Below are 11,911 nucleotides of genomic sequence, written 5' to 3'. Positions count from 1 at the left end.
CGCTTTCGTATGGTTCTCAAGTGTTAATGAGGAGCACTTTACCACTGAATTGTATACCAATCGACTGAGGAGCTTTCCATTCGTACCAATTGTACGAATCGTAAGGGTTCTTTGACGAAACATGATCATTTACCAGTGGTACTATTGGTTAGAGTCTTTTGACGAAACGTATCTGTTTGTGCACATTGGACATGTTTGAAAACAATTCTTTGGATGACACCATTGTAACCTAGATGAAACTAAAACAAAAAAAAACTACCTTGGTATTAACAGCGTCTGGCCCAGATATATTCGACGTAATGACCAGTGAGGGATATCCCGAGAGCTACACAAGGAATTTTGACAATACTTCAATGTATCCTATCCCAGAAGGCTGGTCGATGAACATTTTCTTTCACGATTTTGACGTGGAATACACTCCATATTGCAAGTAAGTGATACAAATGCGAGTATAGAGTTAATTAGGTACATTTATCCAATATGTAGCTTTGCATCATGCAATGGCATTACGCTTTTGGTGAGATTCTACCTATTCTGGATCTATGCATTTGGACTGGATTTGTTAGGATTCAAGTGTCAAATGCAGTCATAGCCTAATGAGCTGTTTCGAGCTTTATTAGCAAATGCTCTTGAATTGTTTTATTTCAAAATGTCATGAACATATTTCAAAACATCGAGCATTTAATTATTACGCCATTTGATCATGCATATAAGATCAAGCATAATATTTGATTGACCATATAAGGTCAAAATATAAGACCTTCTTACACCTTTCTATGCCAGTATGATCGTGCTATATGTGTGCCTGAAAAGTGACTTCATACGGAGTGAAACAAAATGACCAACGCTCGGGTATATACATTTTATAAAATTCAAATTGTATTTTTCGGTATTTTTCATTAGGGTTACAAGTTTTTCAGATGGTGCATAACATTATTTAGCTCAGTTTTTCTTTCTTTTCAGCAAAGACTACTTGCGGATTACCGACGGAATGGACAAAACATTTGGTGTGTATTGTGGGAACAAGACTGGCGAAAATGTTCTTGTAACTGGGGACCAAGTACGAATAATATTTCACTCAGACGACGATATACAGAGAAGAGGATATCTGTTAGTTTTTACTCTGGCTCGTTCTGGTAAGTGGGAACATAAAGAAGCTGCTAAAAGGGTGTAGACCGTAAATATAGCAAGGGATCACGAATGGAAATGCTGCTAGTATAAGTAGGACCTGTAAAAGATCTGATCAGCCAAAAATTGACGTAGGCGTTGTGCATGGCGAATCTTGTTTGGGGCCTGTGGGATCGGTTTGCTTCAGTGGCGGGGGGGGGGGGGGGTAAAACTTCCTTAGTATTAGAGTTATGACTGATAGTGAAACCTGACATGTACGGCTCACTATTTCCTTTGAGGTCGGTAACATGGAATGGCGACGATATCTGAGTTAGAAATCACTTTAATCTTTCTGTTCAGATATATATTTGATAGTCTGAACAGATTATATATTGAAACACAATGTAAAATGTGCATCGACAGTTGCACTCGCTTTTGGTAGACTTGCTTGTTCAAACAAAATAAAGATCAAAATAAGGCCTAAAGCTTCCTTCAACTGAATTTTGGCTGCCTTCGGAATTTTGGTTAGCCAGTACTTTTCCAGTATAGCCCATTACTAACACTGAGTTTACTATGCTTTTTGCAGTAACTGTTATACGGTCAGTTGTTCAACCAATAATTTACATCGCCTCTGGCATTGCCATCGTTCTGTTTCTGGTGCTTTGTTTCATTCTAAGCTTATGGTGCTACAGACGATTTCATCCGAAGCCAGTGAAAAGGTCAGTTATTCACTGTTTACTCCTTACCATGAAACGTAAACGTTTATTGGTTATTCTAAACGGGAGCGGCTAGAAACTACATGAATGGACGTTGTAACGGAACACTTCGACAAAGTCACACTTTTCCATTTTATTTATTTTTTTATTTTTTTGAATTTAAACAACAACAACAACAAAAACCTTACCATCAGATTTATCAGCCAAATATAATAAGAATCGCTGCAAACGCATGGAAATATGGGACCCCAAAATTGCCATATTTTACAAAGAACGGTGCATCAGGGAACAACGCTTGCCTCCTGGCATGATTTCGTTTGAAAACTTGGCAAGTTAGGGTTCCCGGATTTTTATGTGCTTGCGACGAATTCTTATGAAACTGAGCTTATTTTCTAACTTCAGCCCTGTAAATCGATCGATGCGGTAGCTTTTTTTTTTCTTCTATTAAGAATACGAAAAATTAAATATTGCGTAACATCGTGGAAGTGGTACAATACACCGCGGTTCCGTTCCAAGCAGGCATTGCTTTGACATGCGAGGCTTATATACTTTCCCTACTTAAAGCTTCTTATTTGCTTAAATTTATAATCTTAAGCGCGAAGAATAGCCCCACTTTCATGGCCTCATGGTGACCGGGGTCATTGTGCTGTGTGCTTGGGAAAGACACTTTACTCTCACAGTGCCCCTCTTCACCCAGGTGTATAACTGGGTACCGGGAATTTAATGTTGGAGTTAACTCTGTGATGGACTAGCATCCCATCTAGGGGGGCGTAAAAATAAACCTAGTCGCGTCATGCTACAGAACCGGGACGAGCTCCGGCCAGAGGGGCCACTTCGCCGGTATGCAGACTTGACCTTTACCTTACTGACCACAAGACAAATAATCATAGTTGAACCTTGAACTGTGTTTTTCAGAGCTGGAAGGGATATGAAATGTTAAGCAAACTGTTTAGAGACGGATTGGCCTGATGTATGCGTAAAACTCTAGACCTAATGGCCCAGGTTGGAGCGTTCTCCAAGGGTCACTGAGCTGTGTTCCTAAGCACATCATCTAATTTTGGAATGATTTCCGCCACCTTGTGGTATAAATAGGGTCGCCTAGGTGCCAGGCGAACCTAATCTGCGGTCGGGCGTTGCTTTTCCGGGCAAACGAGCGAAAAATGAACGCCTGCTCGAGGCTAGGTCAAAAGGTAACCTAGAAGGGACTTACACGTCATCGAGACGAGCAAGGATTCACGCTCGGAGGCTGGGAATAGCTTTACTAGTGTGTGCATAGCTACAGTATTTACCATTGGAAAGCTTATCATGAATTTTGGAACTTATACACAGAATGGTTGCTTTCCATCACCTCTGATTAGACCAGTGACGAGCAATTAAAGTAACAAAGTGTCCTATACTATTACTAGTCCATGATATGAACTGTACATGTTTTGGTGACTAAACTATTTTCCCATCTTCCACAGACCATCACGTTCAGCTCGCGAAATTATCCCACTTGACAAGTGGGAACTCCTTCCAGGGCAAATAGAATACGGGGAAGAGCTGGGCCGAGGAGCGTTTGGTGTGGTTTACAAAGCAAGTCTAAAAAGACGAGTTGGGATAGAAGTATTTGACACTGAAAAAATACTGAAGCCAGAGGAGCCATGCCAGGTGGTTGCTGTGAAAGTGTTGCAAGGTAATTGCAGTCACTTTACAAATTCATGCACAAAGGGGCGTATCTTTACACTAGGGTAGTTCTCTCCGTTCGATGATTTGCAACGACTTGACCCATTTTAGGCTGGAAGTTTTGGGTCTTTTACAGACAGAACGCCAACTGTAATTCGTTAGTGTCAAGTTGGCATTAAGAACTATAGCACATAAGCAATTTTCCTTGATAGTTTGGTGGCAGGTAGTCCTATTTCATACAACACCTATGCAAGTCAATTAATTTTATGTCGAACCGTTCAGTAGATCACGACTGACGTAAAGCCTAATAAATGCAGATTGTTTGATGATTCTGGTGTTTAAAGCCTCTGTTAGTTGCAAATGGGAATTTAACTGCAGCATTTGTGCTCAGATGATCCAAGCGAACAACAAAAAGAGGAGTTCTTGCAGGAGATCGAGCAGATGAAGCTGTTGGGTGCACATCAGAATATTGTGTCCCTAGTTGGGTGTTGCACTTTGCAGGAGCCCAAATTCCTGGTGATAGAGTATGTTCCTTTTGGTGACTTGTTGCATTGGTTACGACGCAGAAGACAAAAGGTAAGGATTTTGCTAATAGAATATTCACTAATTTGGTGATGCTTCAATTGTAGGGTGGTAATGTGTTGATATTAATTTTATTTCCAAGCGGTGGTGACGTAGGCCTTCCCGAGATAGTTCGAGCTAATTAAATGGGGTTCTTGCCAATCTATCAAAGTTAACAATTCAACCTGCAGTTAGAGGATTTCCAATGGCTAGATGTCTCTCAATTAGGCTGTGTGCGGTTCCAGACACAGCAAAAGTGTCCATCCAATAATGTTCATTCCTTACTTTAGTAACTTGAATTACTTCCACGTTCAAACCCATCTTGCTAGTACAGTTATGAACTAATCTTGTTCATTGTACTCTAGAACAATCAAAACCAGACTACTGGGGATAAAGAGGAGAGAAAGTGTTATGAAGATAAAGAGACGTTTAATTCTCGAGAAGAAGAGAGCGGATGTGGGCAAGTAGGTGCCTTGAATTAAACCAATTTCTGAACGGACATGTCTTGGGATTCTAGAACTAGGAAGTGAGAGGGGGTGCTACCTGCAAGTTCTGCGGCCTTTGACTCCACGAAAGTGTTACCCGCGGAAGGGAAACGGGATGTTGTATATTGTGTAGAGCCGTGAAAATGGAACATTTAAATCCTAGAAGGAAGTAACCTGTCATTTGTGATATCTTATGGTTAGCTGGCGTGGGTTGATGGGTGGGTAGTCAGTGTTGGTAGGAAAATCAGTGGAGGGTTGGATGAAGAGATGAAGGAAGAGAGGGAGGAAGGGAGAGAGGAAAGAAGGGAAGGAAGAACGAATAAAAGAGGGTAGAAAAGAAGAGAGGAAGGAAGAGACCTCGAAGGAAGGAACGGAATGAATGTATGAGGACTTATTTGAAATATTTCCAAATGCATTGAACGGTTCAAATGTTACTTTCAAATTACAAATTTACTTATTCTTTGCCTTCCCACGTAAAGTGTAGCTAATTTATTAGCTTTGAAAGGTACATTACCAAGAATAGAATATTTCTGGCAAATTAACGACGTGGCAAGTTTATTGAAACAAGCGTTATTCAAATGCAAAACCATGACTTGCATTCCTTTATATTCAGCGACACGCTTTAACGTGCCAGAGGAAGTTATTTTGATACGCTGGTTTGCGCATGATTTTCAATAAAGGGAGATTTTAACACCTGTATTTTATGGTAGGTCAATACTGTTGCCATTCAGGAAAAAGACCATAATCAGAAAGAGATCAATCAACCACTGCCAGGACAAACTATGCAGATGATAGAGTTGCCTCCGTCACCAGATAACAGAGATATCACCCTTGGTACAACCATGTCCTCTGGGAATCTTTCAAAAGTAAGAAATTGAGAACAGAAAGGGTTTGCTTTTTTATATTTCCTTAGCAGTTTTTAGCTTTTAAAACTGCTTGCACCTTGAGGCTATAAAGGATATTCACGAAATTTCATTGGTTGCACATAACATAGATTTAGCCACGCCTAGAAGCGGAGCTCCCATAAAATACTAATCATTTACTCATTTTAAGAAGTTCTCACTTCCATTTACAATATTTGTTTCCAAAATTATAGTGTACCCAATTAGCACAGCAGTGCAAAATACCACGATTTACTTATTTATTTATTTTTCTTCAGTATCCTTCGAATGCAATCATTATTTGTTAAGTGGTGTTCTTTTATGTTGCCTTCTCTATTGAGGAAACGAGTAACGATTTTCTGGATGAGAAAAACTTCGAGATGCTGTCGATACCATCGACATCACATGGAGTCAGCAACTCTTCTGGCATATCCATATCAACTGAAAGTGTTTATGATGATAGCTATGACGATGAAGAAGAAACAGATAGCTTTGATGCTCAAAAGCTGCTTTCTTTTGCTTGGCAAATAGCAAAGGGAATGGTAGGCATTGCTATAACTACTTGGTATATCGCTGAACTACGATACTTTTCAGAAGTGACTCTCGACTTCCTCCCGCGGGAAAGGTTGTCTAAACGAATCCTGTGAAATCTAGCTGCTCATTGATTATTTCGAACACACTAGCCTCAAGTCGACCCTCACTTAATCCTTGGCTGAAAAGTTATCCGCACACCCGAAGTGAGAGGGCGAGGTCGATGTTAGAACGACGAAGACGCGATCGAGCGAAGAAGTCAAGGAAGATCGTCCTTTCCAAGGGCGAAACCAACATTCCAGGAAAGGACTGTTGCAAAGGATTTTTACAAAGTGTTAAACAAAAGAAAAAAATATATAACAAAATGCTTAGTGTTGAAAAGCAGCATAATTTATGTTGCCATTAATTAAGTGTTCTCTGTCCTCATCTCTTTCACGATTCTTTTTTAGAATCATCTCGCAGAGAAAGACTTAATTCATCGTGACCTTGCAGCCCGTAATATTCTGGTTGGCAATGATGGCCGAGTCAAAGTGTCAGACTTTGGATTGATGCGGCAAATCTATGAGGACGTGTACAGCGGGAAGAACACGAAGAAGCTTCCTGTAAAATGGATGGCCCCAGAATCAATTTTTGACAGCACTTATACCATCAAGAGTGACGTGTAAGTCAATCTTTCTGTGAAAGGCTAAACATTTTTCTTTCCTCTCTGAAGTATAATGTTAGGAAACCTTTCTTTCTCGGGTGTAGTGGCCGCTTGTTGATCCCTTGAGGTAACTTTGATCTAACAACTCCTTGCCCAGTACCTTGTTTTACCACGGAGTATATGGCAAATTAATGATTGACCCATGCTTTAGCTTGTATTATCGAGTTAGTATGCCCCCGGGGGGTTAAGAGAGCACGAAAGAAGCGTAAGAGTTGATCGATGGGCAGCTTGTAACTGTAATGAATGTATTATAGTTTTGCCTAGTATATGTACTTACAACACTGCTCTTGTTGATCTTTTATATTTTCGTGTAGCTGGTCCTTTGGTATACTTCTTTGGGAAATGGCCACCATGGGTAAGTTAAATAAATATTAACTTTTTATTTTTCAGTTCTTTCTTCATTTATTTCAGGAATATATTCGCATTAATTAATCGTGATGACATTATTTGCGCTTTTTTGTTTTCTAAGTTGTTAGAGCTGTTAGGTGTTATTTAAGCGCTAAATTACTAAATTCCCAGGAATGGACTCCATGACCAGTAATTAAATCGATGCTCTCAATACTCTCTCATAATTCATTTTCTGGGTTCAGTGGCTCACAAACAATTTGATACATAACTTTTTTTTTTCTAATGCATTTCAGGAGGTGTTCCTTATCCCACGTTGAGTAACTCAGAGCTGTATAGACTTTTGAAGACTGGTTATCGCATGGAAAGGCCTGATATGTGTTGTAATGAAGTGTAAGTAGCTAACTTGGTAGAGTCCTACGCTATTAACCTTGTGGAAAGTGAACTGATCAACATGACACAAGCTTAGGACACAGAAAAAATCTGAGTCCCCGACAGGAATCGAACCCATGACCTCCCGAACACATGGTGGGCGCTCTATCCACTGAGCTACGAGAAGTCATGGAGAGCAAGGTCAGTTAACTGAGGTCATTTAACTGAGTTCGTATGTAGAGTTCATCTCGTACCTCAAAGGATAGAGCACCCGCCCGGTGTTCGATCGGGAGACGTGGGTTCGATCCGGCTGTCGGGGACTCAGATTTTCTCTTTGTCCCTCGCTCGTGTCATGTTGATCAGTTCACTTTTCATATTTCATTACCGAGCTTAAAATTCGCCATCTTTATTCACTTATCTCTATTAACTTTCTTTTAAGACTGATACGTGGTTGTAGATTGACATGTACACACTGTATATGATAATTATTGTAGACTGACTGTCATCTGCTAATCCATGACAGATATGAACTGATGTCTGACTGCTGGAAAGAAGATCCATCCTCTCGTCCCAGTTTCTCAGAGTTGATTGACCGACTGGAGGTGAATATGACAAGGGATGTGCCATATTGTGATTTGTAATTAAGCAAGCACGACGAGTCCCACCCCTACTACAACTTGTTGGCCAAAGCTGATGAACACAACCCTCAAGAAAGAGACAGATACCTCTACTCTTAGATACAGTATGGACGAGAACTTTCTAATAGACGTAAAAAAGGCCATATTTAACTCGAAAAAGAACCAAAAAGAAACAAGACAAAACAAAACAAAAAGCAAAAACAAGGAATATTTATTATCATGACTTCAATCCTAGACAGAACTAGTTGAGACAAAGCCAAACATCGCGTAGATAATAATCTTTCATCAAAAGCTACAAACAAAAACAGTTTTAAACCTTGTCCTTTCTTATCCCATATCCGTTCAGTTGTTTCAAAATGTTAGCGATCCGCTGAAAACGAGTTTTGGATAAAACGTAAGAACAACATAAAGAACGAGGAAGCGAGAAAACGTTAGCTAACCCTTGTTAAACTCATACCTATTGCAATATTTCTATAAAGGATGCTATATACTTTAACACTTACAAGTAGTATTTATAAAATAACTTAGTTGCTAATTGTGTAAGCTGTAAACAGAAAGAAGCAGTATTGAAAACGGAGGCATTGGATCATGTTAGGCTAAGTAATCGAAATGTGTTGCAAAATGGGCGAGTACTGTAAGGGTTAGTATTGTACGCAAAATGAGATATCGTATTGTACTGTAGGTAGTGCAAGTATTAGCATTTTAAGTAGCGTAAGTGATCGTGGCATTTGGGTTGTAAGTAGTGCAAGTCACTGTACCGTATTTTAAGTAATGTGAGAAGTGTACGTCTTATTATTGTAACTGGTGGAAGTGATCATATTGAATAAGACGTATTGTAAATAGTGTAAGTAACTGTATTAGCCTTGTAAGCAGTGTATGTAGCTGTATAATATTATTGTAACCAGTGTGTGTCATAATCATTACAACAACAAAAATGTTACCCCTACTAGCTGCTGGCTGTTTAACCAGTTGGCTATGTACATTAGCAAAGTTGAAGAACCGAATTCGGAAGTGTGGTACATCCAGCTGTAGCTATCTAGGTCTCTGCCAACATCTCTAATTATATTAAAATATATATTAATGTTACCTGCATTGAATCTGGGTGTATTTGTTTGTGGCCATGGCAGTTGAATATACGTCGTCTGGTGTGGGGTGTGGGACTAAATGCGTTAAGAGGAAGGACCGAGGACCATTGCCGGCAATGATTTGTGAAATGTTGATGGCAAACGTAACTGTAGGTTTCTTAACCCGGCGGGAAAACAGCATTGTTCTAGGCTGCATGGGTTAGTAGGTCGGTTGAGTGATAATTTTTCCTTTTGGTTTGTAGTATTGAAAACAGTGGTCAGTTTCTCGAAGGTCCCGAAAACCTTTCGCACCCGGAAACCCAAAGCAAAATCTTAAGCCTTATAATTACAGAGCTGTTTTATTCGCGTATATCCTTAATGTGAACACAGGTTTCCTTCATACAAGAAGTTTCAGGCGTATACAGCTCTCTGTTTGTAGATACAGGTTAGTTAAAAATGGCTTTGCGGGCCCAAAAATTTTCCAGGGCTTTCGAGAAACGGGCCCCAGGAACGGCGGAACGGCAGAACGCCAGAGAATGCTAAACCTCGGAACGCATTAAAAATCCTAAACACTGGATTAATAACACTGGGAACATAAAATTACTATAACAAAGAACACATAAGAAACCCTATAAACACCAGTTTACTTAAACCTGGAACTTAGATAACAGCTCGTACCTCCCGGAATACTAAAACACATGCTTCAAGCAGGAGAAATTGTGCACATGTGGGGATGTTTTCCCTCCATAATGTAATTATGATAATGTATCTACTGTAGTCAGGTGTGCTTTCATCCCAAGGTGGGGGGTGACTCCCATGTGAAAAGTCGGGGATGCTCTTCGGAAAATTTGAATTAAACCCCTAAACGAAACCAATCTATCACGACTCGGGCTTCATTTGACTCCTAAAAGATACCACTTAAAATGAAATAGCTCGATTATCAGCTGCTGTTCCAGTAAGGAGCCCTCGCTAATAGACTGGACTCGAGAGATCGGCGGAATCCGGCTTAAAGACGGAAATAAGGGCGTTCATTTTATTATTATCTCTTCGAGTGAGACCTAAAAGATACTTTGACAGCTACAAATAGTGGTGTTTTGTCATCAACACTCTTAGTGAGGACAGAATCCTTGATTCATAACCCTAAGCGTGACAATTAGCATCTCCGAGCTTTTCGATTCATATGAGAGTCCCCAACGGGGCTATCATCGAGAGATAGAAGGGCGCTTCCACAAAGTGAATTTTGTTCGCATTTAGCTCGTTTCTTTCCTTTACGAGGTACAAGAGCGCCAAGGCCATAGACGCAGCTAATTAATAACTGTTCTACCAATCATGTTTGCTAGTTTCAGTCCCAAAAGTCCGGAGGAAAAACGCTTAGCAGTTGTTTTAGCTAGTGACTTGTCATCCACGAAAATGGAATCGTAGATTTCAGATTTCAATCTAGCGTAGGGCTTAACGCTTTTGATTTTAGATCCTGAAAACCTTGGCGTTGGCCATAGAGATGTCCAATGAGCAATCGATAGACCTTGTCGCGGTTTTGGTTCGACATTCTATTTTGTCGCGTTGGCAAGGAAAACCTTACATAACACTAATTTGATACATTTATTCTGTGAGAATAGACTTTGAAATAGTTAAATTCTGATCACAAAATGCTTGAGCTTGCGACCACTGACCAACGCATTGCCTTTGCGTAAAATTGAGCTAGCTTTGGGAAATTTAGGATTTTTGTTGTCTCTCAGACTGCTTTTTCTTAAGATGATCATTTTGTGCACTCCGTAAGCGATACAGGAAAAGTAAATGACAGCAGCGTTCATTGCCATCATAGTACAGTGGCTTCCAAAGGCATTGAATTGCAATTCTGGCACTGGACAGAAGCTATTTGCTGCATATTTCACTGAATAAATCAGGAGCACTATAGTTTCAAGAGAGCCTGGCCATTTTATGTACGAGATCGCATCCAGCAAACCGCGAGTGACCTGATAAAAACCAATTATGAGCTTAACCTTTAAAAAAGCTTGTCGATCGCAAGGCCCTCTCTTTTCTTCTTGGTCTTTCTTCGGCTTGTCCACATTGAAATACTTCAAAGACAACAATTATCGACAACTGGCCCACAATTCATTACATTGACGGCCATCCTGCGAAGATTTTCAATGGTTTGTTGTATCCTGAACTGCAAACACTGCATAGTGGACCTTCATATCCATTTTTACACGGGCAGTCTTGACCACCCTTACATGACTCTTCGAAAGGGCACTTATAAGGAGTTGGAAGCGGATATAGGTATTGTGCATAAAAAGCATCAAGCTTTGGTGGAGCTGTCAAGAGGATTGTAATGAAAACAAAGTAACAAAGTAACTAAGCAACAAAACAACAACGTAGCAAGGTAACAAGGTAACAAGGTAACTTGGTAACAAGGTAACAAGGTAACAAGGTACCAAGATACCAAGGTAACAAGGTAACAAGGTGACAAGGTGACAAGGTGACAAGGTGACAAGGTGACAAGATGACAAGGTGACAAGGTGACAAGGTGACAGGGTGACAGGGTGACAGGGTGACAAGGTGACAAGGTGACAAGGTGACAAGGTGACAAGGTGACAAGGTGACAAGGTGACAAGGTGACAAGGTGACAAGGTGACAAGGTGACAAGGTGACAAGGTGACAAGGTGACAGGGTGACAAGGTGACAAGGTGACAAGGTGACAAGGTGACAAGGTGACAAGGTGACAAGGTGACAAGGTGACAAGGTGACAAGGTGACAAGGTGACAAGGTGACAAGGTGACAAGGTGACCAGGTGACCAGGTGACAAGGTGACAGGGTGACAGGGTGACAAGGTGACAAGGTGACAA

General features: G+C 40.4%; 1 protein-coding gene across 1 annotated transcript; it reads left to right on the top strand.

Annotated features, from left to right (window-relative positions):
* Positions 1 to 299: 299 nt before the first annotated feature.
* LOC145494274 (receptor-type tyrosine-protein kinase FLT3-like) lies at positions 300 to 7,393 on the top strand. The gene is made up of 9 exons (XM_081473720.1): positions 300 to 430; positions 964 to 1,136; positions 1,694 to 1,826; positions 3,287 to 3,498; positions 3,880 to 4,064; positions 4,415 to 4,513; positions 5,245 to 5,400; positions 5,757 to 5,957; positions 6,396 to 7,393. Exons 1-9 carry the CDS (start codon positions 300 to 302, stop codon positions 6,609 to 6,611), a joined length of 1,506 nt encoding a protein of 501 aa, XP_081329846.1. The 3' UTR covers positions 6,612 to 7,393.
* Positions 7,394 to 11,911: the final 4,518 nt, after the last annotated feature.

Source organism: Orbicella franksi, chromosome 8 (assembly GCF_964199315.1).
Source record: "Orbicella franksi chromosome 8, jaOrbFran1.1, whole genome shotgun sequence".
NCBI lineage: Eukaryota > Metazoa > Cnidaria > Anthozoa > Scleractinia > Merulinidae > Orbicella > Orbicella franksi.
Note: the sequence above shows the minus strand (reverse complement) of the source record. Positions and strands in the feature narration are given on the sequence as shown.